Source organism: Pseudochaenichthys georgianus, chromosome 22 (genome assembly GCF_902827115.2).
Source record: "Pseudochaenichthys georgianus chromosome 22, fPseGeo1.2, whole genome shotgun sequence".
Classification (NCBI taxonomy): Eukaryota; Metazoa; Chordata; class Actinopteri; order Perciformes; family Channichthyidae; genus Pseudochaenichthys; species Pseudochaenichthys georgianus.
Window position 1 is genome coordinate 6,622,964 of NC_047524.1, and position 22,189 is coordinate 6,645,152.

At 41.2% G+C, this 22,189-nt stretch overlaps 1 protein-coding gene across 7 annotated transcripts in view; it reads left to right on the forward strand.

The window, feature by feature from the left end:
* Window positions 1–21,906, forward strand: part of fgfr3 (fibroblast growth factor receptor 3) — a 75,203-nt gene extending 53,297 nt beyond the window's left edge. For 5 of the 7 annotated variants that reach the window (XM_034111315.2, XM_034111317.2, XM_071201686.1 and 2 more), the window contains 13 exons: window positions 27–150; window positions 285–475; window positions 5,587–5,731; window positions 6,379–6,551; window positions 9,180–9,328; window positions 9,637–9,758; window positions 10,469–10,621; window positions 10,707–10,897; window positions 11,433–11,555; window positions 11,981–12,051; window positions 15,159–15,296; window positions 15,886–15,991; window positions 16,678–21,906. In XM_034111315.2, coding sequence (XP_033967206.1) covers window positions 27–150; window positions 285–475; window positions 5,587–5,731; window positions 6,379–6,551; window positions 9,180–9,328; window positions 9,637–9,758; window positions 10,469–10,621; window positions 10,707–10,897; window positions 11,433–11,555; window positions 11,981–12,051; window positions 15,159–15,296; window positions 15,886–15,991; window positions 16,678–16,842 — 1,851 coding nt within the window. In that variant the 3' untranslated portion in view covers window positions 16,843–21,906. The remainder of the gene's footprint in view (window positions 1–26; window positions 151–284; window positions 476–5,586; window positions 5,732–6,378; window positions 6,552–9,179; window positions 9,329–9,636; window positions 9,759–10,468; window positions 10,622–10,706; window positions 10,898–11,432; window positions 11,556–11,980; window positions 12,052–15,158; window positions 15,297–15,885; window positions 15,992–16,677) is intronic. The other 2 variants (XM_034111320.2, XM_034111318.2) reach the window with 1 other exon arrangement.
* Window positions 21,907–22,189: the final 283 nt, after the last annotated feature.

Here is a 22,189-nt window from a genome sequence, read left to right on the forward strand (position 1 = left end):
TGCCCCCCCCCCCCCCCCCCCCCCAGCTGAGACACCAGCAGTGGAGTCTGGTGATGGAGAGCGCCGTGCCGTCAGACCGGGGAAACTACACCTGTGTGGTGCAGAACAAGTACGGCGCCATCACCCACACCTACCAACTGGATGTGCTCGGTAAACAGCCCTCACTCATTTACTCTGCTTCTGTAAACAAGGAATACATTAGCATGCGCTAAAAACACACCAGAGAGAAGTTTCTACAGCATAATTCCCAAGCATGACTCATGACTCCGTGCTTTCTCCGACAGAGCGCTCCCCCCACAGACCCATCCTGCAGGCCGGCCTCCCAGCCAATCAGTCGGTGGTGGTGGGCAGCGACGTGGAGTTTCACTGTAAGGTGTACAGCGACGCCCAGCCGCACATCCAGTGGCTCAAACACATGGAGGTCAACGGCAGCCGCTACGGCGCCGACGGCGTTCCCTACGTCAACATCCTGAAGGTGGGTCTGCGGCGCACACACCTCTAATGTGAATCCCTCCTAAATGTCTCGTGTAATGAGTTTTACAGTAGGAGGGTCTGCAGGGCCCGCAGGCTCTTTTCACTGCAGCGTATAATTGAAGAGCTCATTCCTGCAACACCTTCATTATGGGAAGGAAAAGCCTCACCTGCACTTACTGCAGCATATAGAGAAAACGTTCACTCATTAACCAAAAAACATGACCGTAAATCACACTACAGATGTTCTGATCGTGGCACCTGTACTGCTTCAGTTTTGACAGGAGATCCTGCATTTTAACACCTAATCGTAGCACTGCCCTGAATAATGTAGGCAACTCGTTTATGTAAATTAAATTCATTAAAGCTGGAATTTGTTCTTTTGACTTCCATAGCAGGACCACAACAGAATTACCAACATGATAAATGTCACTAATTTTATACATTTACATTTCTTAAAAATGTATTTCATCAGATATGTGTTACGTTAAAAGTCCTGAACTTTACTTATTGGATTTCAAAACAAATAATAGGAGAAACAAAAACATAAACAGCTTTATATCGATTTTCTGCAAGATTAGCCAAAGGGCAAACTAAAAAAAATGCAGAAGACAAAACAAACAAAAGCTAACATTTATGATATAGGAGCACCCTTAAAAAAGCCTTAATCCACGTTAAAGGTCACATTTTGAGGCTAGACCTGCTTCAATCAACTTCGATTGATTGGTGTTGTTGATTGAACCCGATGTGTTCACTTTTTCCTACAATAAACTCTTCAATTATACATACACAAGTTTGCGAAAGAGTTTGACGTTTATCTATATATTGATTTTGCATTAATCAAGTGTTTTTGGGTAAACTTTTCAGATGTTTTGTCATACATGTTTTGTTTGTCTGCAGCCTCTCAGGTTGTCCTGGAGCTGTATCTTGTTGCTCTTTTAAAAGGCATTTCTCAATCCCAAGCACTCCCTTGTGAAATAAAGGTTAAATAAACACAGTGGGGAAGGCTTCATATAGACTTAGGAGGGTTTGCTCCTGCTAAAGAGAAACTGCTGGAGGTCTCGTCACCTCTTCAGGCTGTGTTGGTGTTCAAGAATAGAGTAGAAAGCATTCCTCACCGAGGAGGACACCACCCTAAACCCACTGCGAGGCGTGTTTTTATTTTATTTGGGGTGAACAGAGGAAGACTCCCATCGAAAAAAAAGGCCTTTTGCTTTCTTATTTTGCGTCTCCCTTCTTCTTATTTTTTGCCTCTCAAGAGAGCGAGGGAATAAAACAAACATCTGGTTTGGACTAAGTTAACTGCCGTGGTGGCGGCAACACAGGGAGAGAGACGGGTTATGTTAACCGGCGCTGCCGTCAGATGTGCTGCGTCGCGTGGTTTGAGGAGGAGGAGGAGGAGGAGGAGGAGGAGGAGGAGGAGGAGGAGGAGGAGGAGGAGGAGAGAGGGAAGAGGCACCCAAAAAAGCCATGGAAAAAATGAGTGAAGGAATACAAGGAAGGGCAAAGTCAGCAGGGAGAGGGAATGTGGGACAGAGCGGTGGGTAAAGATGGAGAGGCAGAGACAGAAGGAATGAGAGAGAAATAAGAAGGGATGAAATAGAAACACGAGCAGGGAGAAAGAGACAGAAAAATAACAAAAGGAGCGAAGCAGGAGACATTAAATCAGTAACATAACATCTATTCCTAAAAGATAGATTGAGCTTTCAAACAAAGGTTTACTTTATTCAGCAGTGACTTGAAGCGAGTTAAAAAATAATGATATCAAGTTAGAATAGAGTACTCCGTTATACACCTGGCTGCATCAATGATGGATTATTTTGCTGTTGAAGCCTTAATTAATAACCTTCATGCGCACGAGTGACGCTCATCGCCCCAGCAGATCCTGGCTTCATAATCTGTTTCAGAAAATCATTTACTAGAAAGAATATCAAATATATTTATAATGTGAACGGTTGGCACCAAAGTAGAAGGTCGCTTCCCAATAATCAAGGAAAACACATTAAACATGACGTTAGAGGAACCACCTCAACTCTAAGGAACAGTTTGAAATATGTTTAATCAAGTGTATTGCCATGGTAGCTGACAGTCAGTTAGCTTAGCATAGCATAGCATAGCAACTGAAAAAATGTAAAGGTAAAAATACTAGAATACCAACTTTTCCTTTAAAAGGCTCTTATTCACAGTATTTAGCTAAATAAAACTACCAGAATGAGCTATTAAACACTTAAATTAAAGTAAATATCATTTTGATAAAGCTTCCAAGTAAAAATGTGATCAGGACGTCATCAGCCCTGTTGGCAGTGTTATTCAAATGTTTTCTAAATCAGATTACCGTCGCGACTTTAAAAAAAAAAAAAAAGTGACTCAAACAAGAGCAAAATGAGGGAGGAGAGATGGGGAGAAAGAGGAGGAGGGAGACAGGCCGAGAGAAAGAGGGGGGAAAGCAAGCCTAGACCGCGGCTCCACGCTCTATTTTCGACTACCACATAATTGAAACAGTATTTACTGAGATCTGTGTGTGCCTCTCTCTACACTCTCACCACATTTCATTCAGACTCTCAGCGACATCTCATGTGTGGCATACACCGTATAACTTAAATACAGCTGGGGGTGGGAGGAGGGGGTCATGCGTGATTTTATTTTTTTGAGAAATGCCTGAATCGCTCTTTTGATGCCTGGAAAAAGAGTTAACGATGAGCGGCTCGGCCCAGCGTGGGGAGGGGAGAGGGAGGGCGTCTGGAGCCGAGCCCTGGATGTTCATTAACCAACCATAAAACATGATATGTTTTCTCCTTTTGTGCTTAGCCCGTTTAATTATTCATCTGCAGTTTCTCTATCGGAGTGCCTGTCACGAGCAATGTGTGTGTGAGCAAGTCTAAGTGTGTGTTAAGGAACGTAGCGCACACGTTTCGGTAAGATTGACATACTGTAATGCCTTTAATCTCCAAATAGATTATTAGACGTTGTGTATGTGTTTCATGCTTTTAAGCTCGCAAACTGGCACCGTGTGTGTGTGTATATGTGTGTATGTTTTCTCCAGGTTTGCATCTATGTTCTCTACATGCGTTCTTGCAGGAATTTGCTGTAAAGGCCTCACCGTGCCTCTACATTTTCCCTTTACAGAGTTTTGACAGTAGACAAACTGAGGCCCACAGTAAGTTGAAACTGTCCAACGTGACAGAGAGAAATGCCGGGAAGTACTGGTGTCGCGCCTCAAACTTTGTAGGCAGGTCGGAAAACGCTTTCTGGCTCATGGTGCACAAACCAGGTAAATCCTGAGCTCCGAAGGACTGCCACCTCAGCACATTTGATGCTATGCTGTGTCTCCTCTCTGCGGGGCTCTTCTCGGTTGTGGGTTTGATAGACTTACTGGCTTGCTAATAGGACAACGCACACACACACACACACACACACACACTGTACACACGCACATTACCCTGCTAGGATTTGAGTTTATATGCTCACATTGTGTTAGTTAGTATCCCTTTTAACATCCAGTGGCAATTTTTCTTCTTCCCCGATCAATACAAAAAACACACCTTTTTTTAATCACTGCGACAAAAAACAAAACAGATCTACACACACTTGAGCTAACTGACACACACACTATTTCCTCTGCTAGGAATTAAGTTTATATTCTCCCGTTCTGTTAGTTAGTAGCTCCGATCCATTTTAACATCCAGTGCCACTTTGTCTTCCTCCCCAATCAATAACAAACACACCTTTTAAATACTGCGACAAAAAAAAAGTCTCCCGCTCTCCGGCCCACCACTTTTACACACGCATAATATAAAACCCATGTAAAAAAAAAAAAAACTCGACAACCAAACACACAGTGGTATTGATTTCACTGAGAGTGCATTCTCCAGTTGTATTAATGTGCCCTTATATGAGAGCATGCAGCAGGACTCTGATTCATGACTGGGTCTGGATGTCACTGTTAATTACTGAGGCCTTGGGAGTAAGAGACCCCCACCACCAAACCCCCTACAAAGCCAAATCAGACACTGGTTTGAAACTCCCCCACTGGTCATTGCACTAACCATTAGTCAAAGGGGAAAAGCCACAACAGCAGGGACTTCATTTTAGAGTAATTTCAAGGTTATTTGACCATACTGTGTCTTTAGTGGTTGTAAGTATTTGTCTTTTTAATACTAAACATATGTTTGTTAAAAATGTTTATATTATTTCTTATGTAAGTGAACAAAAATCTTGGACAAGCTATTCACGGTAGTTCATTTCAATTACATTTTACATAAAAGCAATAGGCCCAGAGTTGATCCTTGCGGTACCCCTAGAAGAAAAGTCTTAAAGTTTAAAAGATACAAATGCATATAGCTAAAAAACATTGAAAAATAACATCTTATATTCCAAGTTTGATGTTGCCGTTACACCATTGAGCTGCCATAATTGCTGGTGAAGGGATCTGCTTTGCTTTGGTGTCAGGCAGAATTTAAGCTGGTTTGATTTGAACTCACTCGTGTTTAAGCAGCAAATAAGAGAAAACTATCAATCTCCATTGTCTGTTGCAAAGTGTAACGTCTTAAATAAGTATTTTTTTGATAGTGAGTGTTAAATGTATGGTTTCTTAAATAAGGGATAACATCTGGCATTGGGGTAAGAGTATCAAAAACAGTTTTCAAGATAATTCAACATGTTACAAAACCTTTCTACCCTAGTGCCAGTTTCTTGTAAGAAGCCAGAATAAAGCAGATTGTTGTACTGGATTCAAGAAAATGAATTTTAACAACAATTCTTGGAACTAGTTAATTCAAAACTTTTCTTGCTGCAATGTCAAACATTTTCATTTTCAGATCTTAAAAGACTACTTTGATAAGAAGGATATGTTTCGCAGTGTGACAACTTTCAGGTTGTGTGTGGATTTAGATTAAACCAGCAGGCTTTTTTCGCAGCTTGGTGACGGTGCAGCTTGGGTGTTTTTCAGGTGTTGGTGTCAGCAGAAGAAAAGCAGCACTGCCTTCAAATCTGCACTCCTGTCCTTTCCTTTCCTGCACCCTGTATTTGGTGTTTCCTCTAAGAAGCTTTGGGCTCATGATATCTCTTCTCTTTCTTCTCTCCCTCCATCTTTTTACCCCCTCTGATCCTCCACAGACGGCCGGTATTAACACTACAGATAAGGAGCTAGAGGTTCTCTTCTTGAGCAATGTGTCTTTTGAGGATGCGGGCGAGTACACTTGTCTGGCAGGGAACTCTATCGGCTATGCTTACCACTCTGCCTGGCTGACGGTGATTCCAGGTATATTCCTCTTCTCTCTGCGGGTCTTTTCTCGTCCATTTCTTCCACCTTAAATGTTTAAAAACTCGCTGAAATTGTGATTGCAACTGTACTTTTATGTTGCTTTTCTCAGTAGCACAATCGTTCACTTTTTTATGTAATTATCGTACATTGTGAAAGATTGTTACTTGTTGGCGCACTTTAAACGCACTAGAACTGTGTCATTGCCCCCTTTAATTGCATGAGCAGAACATGTAATCTAGCCTCCATTGAAAGGAGCTTTTTAATCAGAGCAGATCATCTGTTTAAATGTCTCAAGGCAACGGGGCAATTTAAAGACATTTTTGTTTTGTGAGGTGTTCAACACAGTAATTACCTCCCTGCGAAGAAGCATTTCACAGGTGCAATTACCTGCTGCAGAATGAAACTACAAGCTGACTGATCTGTTTCTGTTTGATTTATAGATCTTATTCATACAAAATAAATAATGTTGTGAAGTATGCTACTAAGCACAGCAACATTTCTCTTCAATCAATAAGAAGTCATTTTTGCTAAGGTTAGATTTGGGAAAGGGTAACAATAAAAAGTGTAAGAATAGTTGTTAGCATTATTCAGTGCTTGTATTTGATCTGACATCCCATGTTTCTGACCTCCTCCTGCCAAAGCAGTCAGCGCTGAAAAGGAGGACTACTACGCAGACATCCTCATCTACGTGACGGGCTGCGTGCTCTTCATCCTCGCCTTGGTCATCGTTGTGCTTTGCCGCATGAGGATGACGACACAGAAGACGCTGCTAACGCCACCCGTGCAGAAACTGTCAAAGTTCCCCCTTAAGAGACAGGTAACAGAAAGTAGATACAAGATTCGAACACACTTTCCCCCCCTCTCTTTCTCTACCTGTCTGTTTAGTTTAGCTTTTAGCTTAACTTGTAATAACTTTGCAATTTCTGTCTTTGAAATCTCGGTAATTCTCCAAGAAGAATTGAGTGCAGCTCAGGACTCACACAAGCTCAGAGTATAAATCGAGAATGTTGTTGTGCGTCTATCTGAGTCTCGCTGTCCCGCTGGTTTGATGACGTTGTGCGGACGCTGGAAGGCATCACTCTGCTGACATGTGTTCACATTTATTTTGGAGCAGATTCAGCTAAGGGATATTTATGCCCTCGTGTGACTGTCAGTATTAGTTTTAGATTTCACTTTAGATTTCACTGTGTAATGCACACTCGGCCCTGAACTGTTTGGCGAGAAACATCAAGCGGAGCAGCTGCATCGCCACAGACGGCAGAAGTCTTCACGGCATTGTCTCTCGGGAGTTCAGGATGAACCACGATCAAATCCAAGTCCAAACAGAACTAGGACAAGATCAATCGAGCCCTGTTCAAGACCAAAATAGGAAATAAACGAAAGTCTTGAGGATTTTAGGAAATGTCCAACAAAGGCAAAGTGCTTTTTAAAATCTTGCTGGAGCTCCACATTAATTAATAAACCTTCATCCTCATCTTCACCTCTATTCAATGCGCTTAACTCTCATCAAAGGACTTTCATCTGTGCCATTGATCGCTGTTTTATAGACTGGATTAAATATACTCTATTGATCCCAATTTGGGAAATTATTTTGTCACAGCATTATCTAGACAAGTGTATTGCACTTGAATTGAAAATTACACTAAATAGAAAATAAACTATCTCTATTGAATCAGAATATTAAAACATGTTTTATTTGCAGGCCAGCCTACAACTGAGAAAATGTCAACGCTGTGTACTATTTACAATATTGGTTAGCAAAGTAATACAGTTTTAAATTACATTGAAACGCATACGGTACAGTGTGAAAACATAACGTCTTCAGGCAGTGCCGAGTGACTCTTTGGGTTCTTGCAATCTTTGTGATCCAGAAAGTTGTCTATCTTGCATTTGCACTGCGGATGCATATAACGAGTTTCTCCACCCTGCTGGAGTCTCTCAGTCACTGTGTGGTTGTTCTGTGTGAGCTCCAGCTTTCCAGCTCCATAATTGAAGGGTTGTGCTCCTCAAATGGCAAAAAGATGCATTTTTAGAAAGGAAAATAGTGCCGAAAGTCATAACACAGTTCTTGGAAAACAAACACGGCGGTTAAAAGTCAGGATTTAGCTGGAAAGTTTAAAAATAATCCATATTTCTAATTATGTCTTCCATAATAGCCGGTTATAGTAGGTACTTTAAGACGCTCTAATTGTAACCTCTAAATCTTTCTGTTCCGCTACTTTTATATACATGCTCTTATAAGGTAGTGCATTGAAAGGCCTTATTGCATTTTTCTGTAATCTTTGCTTCGTTTTTGTAAAGCTAATCTCCCGGTTCTCTCCTTTCTTTTTCATAACTCTGAGTAAACCTCCCGTAAACCCCCTGGCATGTTCTATCAGATATTACTTTTCATGCCTCTGAAAACTGTGGTCGGGCTGTTTTTTGTATAAGCTTCACAGCATTTTTCTCATTTTGCTCCGAGAAGTGTACGAAGGGGTCTGGTAAGTGGACATGTTTGTTTGAGGACCCCACCTGAAGCGGCCAAGCTGGCAGACACAAACAGATTCATCAAAAGTCCCCCCCCCCTCAACCCCCCTCAGCAGTCAGATAAATGGTGGTGGGATGACGGGCCCGCAAGCTTGGCAGCAGTTTGGAAATGGCTCTGGCTGATGGATGGAGACGTCCACGCCACCTCTCGCTCGCCCACCTCTGCTCCCTCCTTCATTCGTCTTTGTTTCCGCCTGCTTCCTCCTGCACTGCCACGGGCCGGCTGTTTGTAAAAGTCACCGCCAGTGTCAGAGGCTGTTTCTCAGAAAAACTCAGAGCTGCCGAATGTGCTCTGACTTTGGTCCTGAGATACGGGACGTTTGCAGTCTGTCATTACCGAAAAATCATTCCATCTTAAACTTACTCAATCATTAATGCAGTTTTTAAATGTGATTACTTGTTGAAGTTTAAATGGAGGTTAACTCTGGCCCGTTTTACATTCAAAAACATTAGTATTTTACTATTTAACATTTTTTGTTTTAGTTATTATTGCAATTTCTGGGTTATTGGCCCCTTATAAAACCAATAAGACTTAAACAAAAAAGTGAAAAATGCACTGGCAATGGCATTAGATTAACTTTAAAATAAGTATTTTTCATATACTTGTATTGAATAAGATAATCTTGGCATATTTATATAAAAACTGAGAATTTTGTTATATTTTGTGATCCAAAGACTTCACTGAAATATTACCCATATTGATAAATATTTATATATTTTTACCTCATTAAAACTACTATCCAGTTTAAGATTTGATGCTAACTTAAACGTTCATATCAAGGTTATTATACTTTAATAAAATATTCAGTTTTGGCTCAGAGGTCATGTAAGGCTTCCTCTTTCCCCTCTGTCTGTTTGTTTTAACACACATCATCTCGTCCTGTTCAGAGTCTATAACAGTCTGTCTTTTGCACCCAAGCAGGTGTCCTTGGATTCTAACTCCTCCATGAACTCCAACACCCCGCTGGTGCGGATCGCCCGCCTCTCCTCCAGCGACGGACCGATGCTGGCCAACGTCTCGGAGCTGGAGCTGCCCTCCGACCCCAAATGGGAGTTTCCTCGCACACGGTAAGAAAAATGCTTCCACGGATCTACATTCATCACTGTTGTCTCGACGCCTGTCAGAAAGAAAGAAACACGGTGCTTGCGTTGTGGCTTTTTTCATGCTGCCAAGCCACATATTTCACAGCTAACAGACACTGTGGAGTTGTCCTTGAAACATCATGCACTGTGAAAACATCTGAGCCGCATTTCATCAAGGTCAACACGACACCTTCCTCCTCGCTTATCCAGAAATAAACAAAAAATGTGAGAAAACCCTCCACACTGCCAGCAGCAGAAATCAAAGCTCTAAGACTGTCTTTCTTGTGTTTCAGGCTGACTCTGGGCAAACCTCTGGGCGAGGGATGCTTCGGGCAGGTGGTGATGGCCGAGGCTATCGGCATCGACAAAGAGAAGCCCAACAAGCCGCTGGATGTTGCTGTGAAGATGCTGAAAGGTTAGTTAGTGAACCTCTCTGTTATGATCTTTGTACACATATGAATTAGCTTTGTCTGATCTCATACGTCTGCTTAATTAAGGGTTAATGTGCAGTTTCATTGATGACTGCATTGCTGCAAATTATCCTACTTATTACACGGTTAAATATTAAATTAACCATTGACTTGACTCACAATATTGATTTAAAAATAATTGTATTGATATCAAATAATTGTAAAACCAACATGACTTAAAATGACGGCAGCACTGATTGAGGTTTTCTGTAACTGTCCAAATCTGTTCAAGTTTACCTTTCCATTCACCAGTCTCTAAACGCTGTCAGAGCCCATACTGTGTTCTTGTTAGTGTTTACTTCCTGTCTGTCTTCTTCTTCTGTTCCTGTTAGTGTTTACTTCCTGTCTGTCTTCTTCTTCTGTTCCTGTTAGTGTTTACTTCCTGTCTGTCTTCTTCTTCTGTTCCTGTTAGTGTTTACTTCCGGTCTGTCTTCTTCTTCTGTTCCTGTTAGTGTTTACTTCCTGTCTGTCTTCTTCTTCTGTTCCTGTTAGTGTTTACTTCCTGTCTGTCTTCTTCTTCTGTTCCTGTTAGTGTTTACTTCCTGTCTTCTTCTGTTGATTTCTGCGCTGCTTGTCTTTGCTTTACTGGAAAAAACAATGAATGAACCGATGACAACAATGAATGACTTATTATCCTTTGTCCCTGTGGATAAAGTGCCTCATCATGGGTTCTTTATTCCTTTTCTGTTTTCCTCAGATGACGCCACGGATAAAGACTTGTCAGACCTGGTGTCGGAGATGGAGATGATGAAGATGATTGGAAAACACAAAAACATTATCAACCTGCTGGGAGCGTGCACACAGGACGGTGAGACCACAGCGCATTACAGAGGAGATAACTAACACAATATATGAAGTGCTGAAAGTGACACTGTGCTCTGTGTTGCGTTCAGGGCCTCTGTACGTCCTGGTGGAGTACGCCTCTAAGGGCAACCTGAGGGAGTACCTGCGGGCGAGGCGGCCGCCGGGCATGGACTACTCCTTCGACACCTGTAAGATCCCCGACGAGCAGCTCACCTTCAAAGACCTCGTGTCCTGCGCCTACCAGGTGGCCCGAGGCATGGAGTACCTCGCCTCGCAGAAGGTCAGCCACCATGACGCTGTGTTTTCTAATGCTGATAGACAAATGCTGTTTCAGTGAGCTGAGTATCTGTGCCTGGAGGAATGCTAATCCTAAGAAAATACAGAAATTAGAAAGTTTTTTGGTATCAATCAAAAGAACAATGTATATATTACACTGCACTGTAACTTAATCTATTTGAGCTTGTTATAAATGATTTGGTGTATGGTGTTAAATAAGAATGAGTGACAGGTAAGGTTAGGGTTAGCTAAAATGAGAGGAAACATTTCTGAATCACAATGATTGAAACACTTTGAAGGTCGTAACCACGGTTAGGAATTTTTTGTTTTAAAGTTCAGAGTTTCAAACGGAAGAAAATTACTGCGCAGATGCTTTAAAAAGAGACACAATGTCACAGTTTAAAGTTTCAAGGTTGTTGGTTAGCATGCTGTTTCAGTTGTCAGACAATGGCACACTCCTCCAATTGTAGGAGTGTGTCTGCGTCTGTGCAATTTGTTGTGTGGCCGTGTGTTTGATGCGTTTCTTCTTCCTCCCTCAGTGTATCCACAGAGACTTGGCGGCCAGAAACGTCCTTGTGACAGAGGACAACATTATGAAGATCGCCGACTTCGGTCTCGCCAGAGATGTGCACAATATAGACTACTACAAAAAGACCACGAACGTGAGTGTCATTCTTGAATGCCTCTTTGTCAGAAAGAAAATAGAAATGGCTAGTTATGTTAAGCTTTACCTTGCACAAAGAGAAGGGATTGTGAGATCAGGGATATGTTGCCTAGCAATACATATTCTACAGCTCTTAAAATAAATAGTTTGTTTGATTTAAAATAAACTTTTCATATGATTTCCAAGCATGTAGAGTTCAGTTTACCAGGCTGGATGCGTCCAAAGAGTTATAAAAAAACTCTTATATTCTAAAAACGTTAAACCTTGTGAATGACTGTGGTTTCTAAGACAGGCGAGCCGAAGTTCAAGGTGTCACGGCAGGACGGAGCCGAACTCTGTGATTTTGGGTCCATGTTTTTGCGTCTGCTCTGTACAGAACGGTTCTGCTGACCGAGCGGTTCTGTTGTGCCTCTGTTGTTGCAGGGTCGTCTCCCCGTGAAATGGATGGCTCCCGAGGCTCTGTTCGACCGGGTCTACACGCACCAGAGCGATGTGTGAGTTTGCACAAACCAGCCGTCGCATGCCTCCAGCCCAGTCATGTGGAGCTGCTGTACACTGAAGGAATCCGGGTGTTGAAATATCGTGACTGAGCACGTTAGCATCAAAAGTCTGAGTTTGTGCGTGTGAATATGGAACCATAGCGTTCCCTTACCAAATATCTGCTGCTCGCTGTCACCTGCACTCACTTGATAATCCTGAGCTTCTTGTGGCTCCGCATTCCTCACTGCGTTTGTTCTCTCCTCGCCCACTGGAGATCAGAGGGAGACAGAAACACAACAGAGCCTCCACAACTTGCTGTTGTTTTGTCAGCGCAAATCCAGAGAACAGAGGCAGATAAGAGGGTCAATGGAGTCATCACGTTTGATACGAGTAAATCCAATCCGTGGATGTATCACAAGGTGTTCAATCGGGGGGTGTTTTTCCGCAGCAATTCAAATGTAGACAAACTCACCTTTTACAACCTCTGAGAATAAAGGCGCGATTAGGAGAGGAGGTCACAAAGTCAATCTGTGTTGCAGTAGCCGAACCCCCCCCCCAGCTAAAACGCTCCTCGCCAGACGCTGTGTCCCCAGCGCAGCCATCCAAGCCAAACACGGGCCCCTGTCAACGCGGGCTCGCTGTGTGATTACACGAGACTGGGAACAAGCCGAGCGGAGAGTCCGGCCCGCTCTGTTGTTTCAGCAGGTCTGCATTGCAGTCAGCCCTGCCTCCAAACCTCCTCCTCCCTTTATACAGTAGTCACTCCGCAGCCAGTTTACTCTCACACACCCCGGGGGACCCTGACTTCTGACCTGTGATCGTTTCTCCTGAAATATGTTACTCTGAAGCAGACGGCAGACACTTAAAACACATTTAAACTTAAATCTATCACACAATCACAACAATAAGGTGTGTGTACTGCAGCTCTCGGGGCACCATTGGCATCTCGGCTCATGCCGCTTCCCAAGCATTGGCAGCTCTCGAGGCAGAACTTGCCGTAGGAACTCTCACGGAGCCATTTATTTGGGGAATTTACACTTTATTTGTGCAAAGCAACTGTGCATCCGAAAGTTATGTGCGTCATGCCTTTATGATTCCGATCGAGACACAATTTAGACTCGAGTTCCCTTTAAAAATGTAGATACCAGGCTTATTTAAAGTTCTACTATATTCATATATGACCCTAATGTAAATGTCCTATACAAATGTTTTCCTTCATTTTCAGTCTATTGCTGCCAATGAATAATGAAGTGTTTACATCTTGATTGCCTGTTACTATTAGCCGCCTGATAGATGATGAAAATTCATTTTTAGCAGTGAACAGAAACTGATTCCTGTGGTCGCCTCTGAAACGGTCCTGAACCTAAACTGACCCTCAAGATGTCCTTTGTTCACGTCGAGTTCAGTTGCATCGGCGGTTATTCTTAACTCCCAACTCTCTCCTCAGTCCCCTTTATTACCTCTGAATATTGATGTCTCTCTTTCACTCTCGCCGTTTGGATGGAGGTCTAGCGAGCCCTCTGGACCGAAGCGTGGAAAATTAGATTAAGTCCACTGGGCTCCTGGAGGAGGGGTCTGATTCTGAGTCAGAGGACTAACGGGCGAACAATAGTACACTGGGTTAATAGACCACCATTATCTGATTAGGAATAATGCAGCAGTTCACTGGAGCTGCTGCCACAAAGACCGACAGAAAGAGAGAGGAGGGCTCGGGTTAGAGGTGCACCATACAGTAGCAGCTGGACTGTAACTGTAGATACAGCAGAATAAGTTCCTCTATTCATGCTTTGTGCTCAATGTAGGTCACTGCTTGTAGGTGTTTGTGGAAACACTGTGCTCCTCGAGATACATTATGTTGCCAAAGACTTTTTCCAATTTTTTTAAAACTAAGCTTTTAAAACCAAATATATATAATATATTTTCTTAGGAGTGCACTGTCCTTTTGAGCAAGCATGGCCAATTAAGGTACTAAAAAATGCATGAAAGCCACGTTTTTACATCCACATTTGGAGACTCAGTGGATTTAATTAAAAACAAGGAGATATGTGTGCATGTGTTTTTCACATTACGCTGCAGCTCATACTGGCCCAGTTTCAAAGGATGCTGACAGTGATGTTTTTATTAAACTGATGAAACACCAGCAAGATACATCAAAGCAAATATACTGCTGGTATACTATGAGCTTTTTTCATTTGGTATACAGTTGTCGATGTGTATTATTTGTATACATTTGTGCAGATTAGCCCTTAATGAATAAAGATGGCAATATTTGATAGCCTTATATCTTCTTCGACTGTTCCATAGAGCTCCATTGTTTTCCAAAAAGTATTGATAACACATTAGAACTAGGTCACGTATGTTATAACTCACTTTATTTCTGCCTCAATCCCATAATTACCACGTCCTTCTGCACACAATACTCACACGGTCTGAAAATAGTCTCCAACAATATTTTAATTCATAGTTTGTAATGAAAAATAGAGTAATTAGCAAATTGAGTAACGGCCCGTCCACACAGCGGCGTGCGTTGAAAGCTTCACCATTCACTTTGAATGGGGTGACGTCACTTTTTGCCGAACTGCATTGTGGGAAGCGTAGCGGAGCGTTGCTGGCATGGCTCGCTGCAAAAGTTGAGCAATGTTCAACTTTTGAAGCCTCGGCAGAAGCGTCAGCCAATCGAATCATATGCCAGTACAAGCTCTAGCCAATCAAACCGCTGCTTGTGTGTCAGGGGCGGGAGATTCATGTGATTGGTTGTTGGTCGAGTTTCAGACACGCCCGCCGGCAAGCTTCAACGCTGTGTGGACAAGTCATCTCACCTCTGTATCTATTAAAAAAAGGAAAATCTCTATTCTAATTCTTCATTTTTTTTTTTACTTCTCCTTTGTTTTGAAGGACGAGTTTCTACAAATATTGTATATTGAGTGCCCGAGACAATAGGAATGTCAACTTCAATCTTAAATTGAGCGCAGTAAACATTATTGAGAATCAATATTTCCCCCCAAACCAGATTCATCTGTTTATCTGGGGAACACACCTCCTGACTGCTTCAGGGCATGAGTGCAGTTTGACCTCTAAATCTGTATTCATCGTGTGTGTGTGTTTGTGTGTGTGTGTTCAGGTGGTCCTATGGGGTGCTGTTGTGGGAGATCTTCACTTTGGGAGGCTCGCCGTACCCCGGTATCCCAGTAGAAGAACTGTTTAAGCTGCTGAAGGAGGGACATCGCATGGACAAACCTGCCAACTGCACGCATGAACTGTAAGTGTTTTTCTGAATTATAGTCAGTTATAGGAAGAAATGTAGCAGGAGGCGCTTAGTGCAGATAAACCTGACCTCTAAATACCTCGGTGCATTAACGTTAGGAGATTGTATGCATTCTGTACTCATTTATTTTTGTTTACTAGCAACAACTTACCTTCAAAATGTGCAAAAACGTTTAGTACATTTGAATTACCCATGAATTTGAGGTTGGAGACATTAAAATGTCAAATTAAATCTGATTTAAAATGCTTAAGCATAGCTATTCATGACATAAGTACTTTGAGATCCATCGATCACCATACATCAGCAGCTCGTTTCTGTTTCTCCTTATTTCTGTGGCTATCGTAAGATGTCTTATATTACTGTAAACTGCGGTGTCGTCTTGCAGCTGGAGAAAATGAAAAATAGTAAAAACCAAAAATGATGAGCCTTTACTTTGCTTGAACCGTAATTGCAGAGCATCAGCCTCCAGCTGCAGATCAAGTAGACCTACACGCTGGAAACTGTCCATCTGCGATCAGCCTGTTGTAGATTAATATTTTATATTTAATGCAGAGAAACTGAAGCTTGATATTGGTTGTTTCAGGTACATGATCATGAGGGAGTGCTGGCACGCGGTGCCGTCGCAGAGACCGACCTTCAGACAGCTGGTAGAAGATCACGACCGGGTTTTATCCATGACCTCCACCGACGTAAGTCTCTCTGCACAGCGGCTGCTCACTCACAACAGGAAGGACACAAAATGTACCTGGAGTTTCACCTTGGACCATTGTAACTTTTTCATAAAGCCTCACCTAACACGTTATATCGTTTAAAGTCATTCATGCAACTTTATTCATGTTATTTCAGGAGTTAAAGGATTAGTCAATTGTAGAACAGCCATATATTCTGGAAATGTGGAAAGGTTTTAGCTCTATAGAAATATGTTTTGAGATCTATTTGCCTAATATCGTATTTGATTGAACTCATTTATTGCGCCAATTTCAACATGAATGTTTTTTTAAATATTTTTATAAAAACTGAAAAGAAAGGGATTTTGATCGATGAAGACTTCAACATGTTTGAAACACATGCTCAGCTGTGTCTTTAAAACGGGAGGTTTTTTGTTTAACAGTATTGTGTTATTTAAACAAGTCAGGGTTAAAAAACAACACATACTGTAGAACAACACTGATGTCAAATAAATATGCAACTTAGTTTAGAAAGAAACGCATGGAAATACAATCATAAAACGGTGGTGAGAGTTTAGTATCATGCTCTGTTGAACCCACTAACATTCTAAAGAAGGTGATGATTCGGAAATATTATTTAATTCCTCGCTTATTTATGTGACCACAGAGAGGATTGACGGTCTAACCTCTGCCCTCTCCTCTGACAGGAGTACCTGGACCTGGCGGTGCCCTTCGAGCAGTACTCGCCCACCTGCCAGGACTCGAACAGCACCTGCTCCTCGGGAGACGACTCTGTGTTCGCCCACGAAGTGCTGCCTGAAGAGCCCTGTCTTCCCAAACAGCTCCCCAGCAACGGGGTTATCAGGACATAAAATCTGAGCTTGGGGAGGGGGTTGGACTTTCACCTCCTCTCACAGTTTGCGATTAACCTCTCAGTGACTCCTCGAGATTTGCAGCATGCAATACTTCCACAGTGCTTCAGCTCTTCGATTCGTCTTAAATCTTCTTTGACTGACTTGTCCTCCTCCTCCTCCCTAACAGACTCTTGGAAACATTGAAGGATTATTTTTTGAACCATGTTCTGAAATTATATTTTTGTACTCGGGCCAGTCTTTTCTTACGGACAATCTGTTGGGTGAAACCATTCCGTGCCTACTGGGATGAATAGACCTCCTGAGATTGACTTTTAAAAATGGATATAAGAGGAGGAAGTGAAGGGCATTGGTCAGTGACTGCTTTGCGATCCAGTAGGCGAGGACCTCAGATTTGTATCCCCTCGTCTGCGCGGAGCCCTCGAATCGTGATAAAGGTTTGGGAATCCGTTGACAAGAAACCAGCAAAGCCAGAATCAACTCCACGATGGGACTCTTTCCTCCCAAGACCCTTTTCTATTACAGAAGAGCTCAACGACAGAGAGGATCCCATGAGCATGTAACGTGTTGTTCTCATCTGTCCAACCTTTTAGCATCCCGACAAACAAAAAAGGTTTTGTGATGATCATGAAACAAAGTCCTCATCAAGCGTGAGGCGAAGTTTCAGGGCCATTCAGTAATTAGTCAAATAAGGTTTGGAGTTTGTTCTTTATGTATGTAGAAAAATGATTTATTGTAAATATATAAATGCAAATATGTATCATATTGCTGTTTACAGCCATGTACTTAAAAGACAAAAAATTACATTTTCTTAAAGTATTGTTTTTAGGAAGCAATCTAGAAGACACTGTCATGAAAGTGTAAAACATTTAATCATTTAAAGTGATACAGAAAAGGTTTATTTGAATAATTAACGTGTATATTTGTAAAGATATTTATAGACTTAACATGTGGTTTCTTAAGTTGGAAAGGTCTAGTTTAGGATTTTAGTACTGTACGCAAAGATTTTATTTCTTTTTGTAACTTATTTTACAACAGAACTGCAACGTTTCTTCACAGACTCCTCTGGTTTTAGATCCATCTTTGTTATTATTTTTCTGGGCAGTTTTTGAAAAGAAAATAAGAATGTATAAGAGAAGAGAAGATGGTTATTGGGCGGGAGAGTGATTCGACCGCCAGAGGAGGACTGGGGAACTGAAGGCTCCCGCTGAAGGGCAGCCGGACGTTTCCGCTGAGTTCAGATTCTGATTCGAAAAGTTGACGTTTGCAATATCAAGCAACGATTAGCTCTTGCTGGGCAAGAAATGGCAGCGCTTCAAGATATGTACAGAGAAGCCTTTTAGTACGAATCAAGTACTTTAAGACATTTTGAACACCCACAACAATTTGCTGTGAAACATGAAGAGCCTTCAGAGAACCTCAGCCGCCTTTTAAAGGAAAAATCCTTCGACTAATGTTTCATTTCATTGTAATGTCATTACATTTGAGAATAGACACAACTTTAGTTATAACTGCATTTCCCAGAATGATTTTTAGCCGTTAGTCAAGAAGATGTTTGAACCTGTGGCGTTTAGAGAAATTTGAAAACATGCCAGTTTTACCCACATTGTTGTAAGAGCCACCAACTACAAAGAAAATTGACCATGACATGGCTCTCCCCGAACCTAATCTGCATTATTGTGCTATGCATTCTGGGATTTTGAGTCCAGTCAGTGGCGCAAACCGTGATCTGTTCCTTTTTGAGAATCACACATAATTGATGATTATCGCTCCTTCTGAGCCTCAACACCACATTCTGACATTGACCTTTAACACCCAAGAATTCATTTCATTTCAAACCTTTATTTATACAGATAAATCCCATTGACATCATTGATCTCTTTTTCGAGGGAGACCTGCAAAATACATTATATGACAAAAAGGACCCAGGAATGCACCTTCACAATTATCTTTTACAGAGTTAAAGCATTGATAGATGGATATTTTTCTTTTAAAGGTAGCTCTGAAGGCTTCCAACTCTTTTATTCTAACGGAAAGGTCACAGGGTGGATTCTAACAAGCTGCATGCGGTGTCAAGGTGCCCTTGAGCAAAACACTTGTGGATTAGAATATCAGCTTGAAGGCAGAGGTGTGAAGCTGTTATGTCCGTTTGTTCGAGAGAGAAAAACCTGCCCATACGCTTGAGATTTTATCGCTGCTCTATAGTATTAATACTGAAATGAAGGCATGCTGTGCGACTTACGAGTCAAACAGCAGAATATATATATTATATAAACAGTATATATCAGTTTGTTTACCCTGAAGTATGTGGTGGATCCTGAGCTTAGTTTGCAAAAGTGCCAAATTAGTCTTAAAAGTCTATTTCTCCGAGTTCATCAGATCTCTGAACCGAACGCTGCACTGTGGAATGTAGGCGGGCGGAGGTTACATGTGCAGGGAAGGATTGCCAAATGGATATCTCCCCTTCTTTGTATGCAGTCGTTTCTCCAGCTGACCCCAAGAAAGTGAAAGGGTTGAAACGTTTACAGAGTCTGAATTTAGTCACAAAAGGGAAAGCGACGTTTGGAAAAGCAGACATTCGAAGGGTTCAGAAACACGATTCACTCGCTGCTAAATGGAAACGGTGGCAACACTTTACTGTGCAATGGCCTTATTCTAGTGTGTGAACTGAATTGTTGCAGAGACATTTATTGTAATTACCCAACAAGACTGTCTCAGTACTTAATGAAATCCCCACCAATGTTTAAAGTACTTAAAAATCTGTATTTATTTCTATTCCTACACTGGGAGATTTTTAATTTTTAGCACCAATTTATGTGATTTTTCATTGGTTTATGCACAAAAACAAGGCCTTTGTGAAGTGAAAGGTTACACCCAGTTATTGTTACTTCTGTCTTGAGTGCAGTTTTGGCCCAAATCTATGAAGTGCCTGGAATCATTTAGCGAACAAAAAGGAGATTGATTTATTTTGACCATGTTTTGATTGTATAATTTGCAAAAGATAAAATAAGCAGTTCTCTCTGGAAGTATGTAAGTATTAGCCTTTGAAAGACAAAAAGGCACTTGTGTAAAGGTTGGATGGATCTAATGAAACGTTGTTTTGTTTTATTTATTCTTCCATGCTGGGTAAAAGCTTTCCCTATGGTGAAAGTATTTGTTATTCATAGCTTTTCAGTGTTTTTTCATTAAAGAGCCAGAACATGATGATGAGAGTAGTCTTTTTATCAGATACTGATGCCCCCCATCAGGCTTTGCTTCCGTCTTCATCTATCCTTTTATTTTATTTTTATTTGGATGCCCTCCTTTGCCTTTTTTTTTATTCTATCAAGCTTTCTTTGACTCTGAGCCTCTGTCTCTCTGTTCTTCATTTTTAAAAGGATGTGTTGTTTTTAACATTTGTGTTGTTAATGGCAGCAAAAGTAAAGCACTGTATTTTCCAAAATGCAATATATTCTATCTTTTATAATAGACAAAATCGCAGCCAAGACCTGAAATGATGGACTTTCCTCGAGGTAATTCAAAGCAATTTTCAAACAAATGAAACTTTATCTTGAGCCTTTAAAGGATGTCCTGGCTTATGGATTGTTGCCGTCCTATTAAAATCACAAATCTCCAAAGTGGCAGCTTTTTACTAAGGAAGAAGGAAATACAGTTGAATATGAAGCGTAGGTTTTTCCGCATGTCAGACTCAGACATTTACATAAATCTGCTTAGAAAACCTGATAAAAGACATCCCTCATGGCTCCAAAAGAATTGGCTTGTTTTTAAGTTTAATTAAGTAACAAAGTAATACTATTCTAACGTACATCCATGACAAACTAGAACTGAGCCAATTCGTCATACTTTTAATTGGGCCAATTTGCCAAAATGTAAAGAAATATGAAATAAAGATCTTCAAGCGTCCGATGGCTTTCCCATGGCAACTATTCCCAACTGTTGCTAACGATTGAAAGCCAGTGTTGCTAAGATACGGCCAATCAATTCCAATCGGAAGCTTTCTAACATTAGCACTGATTCACACTCGGTATTCGTTTTGATATATGATATTTCGACACTGAAATCGGACAGAAAGAAACACAGGATACAGTTGTGTTCTTGAAAATGAAATATATTAAGCGATATATAAACATTTCCTTTGAGTTAAGTTGATGCTTAACCAATTTCTAAAACAGAAAATGTGGAGGTTTAATTTTTGAGTCTGGTGCAAATATGTCAGTATCGTGTTGCCCAACAGACAGATGTTAAAAACAACACATTTATTTTATGAGTGAACATGTTTTCTTTGCTATCGAATGATTAAACAGCATGGCCTCAGCAGGGAGCGACTCTTACTGTATGTACAGTCACACATCGGCCTTTACCCACCTGTTGTCTCTACTCTGACTGACTTATTTATTCTCTTTCTGCTCAACAAAAGAAAAAAATCAGGATTGAAAATGAAATTGGGAGGAGAGGGCTGTTATCTCGGCTTCGTTTGGTGTCACAGATATACACCTGTCCTTCCAGGGATATCAACTATTCATATTTCACATGTTTTTATTGATTTTATTTGGTTTCACACGGTTTTTCATCCCATTTTCATTTTGTCATGCCGTTCTGACCCAACAATGTTAGTGCAGATTAATTTATAGTTTGAAATATGCTTTTATGTTGCTGAGTTAGAGTTTTATGTAGCTATTTTTGAAAGAACTATAGAGAGGAAATGATTTTCATATACATTTATTTCATTTTGCAATCCACATCAGGTTTTGTCCTTTTTCCCCCAACCCCACACAATTAATTGTCCGTCCCTCTGAACTCATGTTTCTAACATAGAAAGGTGAAACTAACCATTTGGCATTATGTGAGTTTTTTAGTTGTTGTAATTCATAGCTTCATGCTTGTTTGTTGCAATGTACCTGTTTTGATCATGATGAATGCTCTGTAACATTCCACCACGAAGAACCCTCTCTGCAAACATCTCCCACTGAGGGGACAAACTACAATTTCACAACACTCTCTATCTCTCTCTGTGCCTGACAAACTATGCTGTCACAAAGGTTTTCAATAAACATGTTATAATAGCGTTTGCTGTCATTGCTCTGTCTATCACTGAGATGCATGCATTTGGAAAAACAAACATATCCTGTGACGGAAACAAGTCCAACAAAAACCCAAACACTTTGGTGAAGAAATCTGAAGTTTTTGGAAGTTTATGTAAATGAGATGAAACTCAAATACCACAGAATACACACAACAGTGAGTTTATTTTGCAAAAGTGTCTCGATTTGTTTTGTCTGAACTATTTGTCAGCGTGGCCGTGGAGTTGGCAGCTTGTTTTCCTTCTACACAAACTAACTGTGGGTGA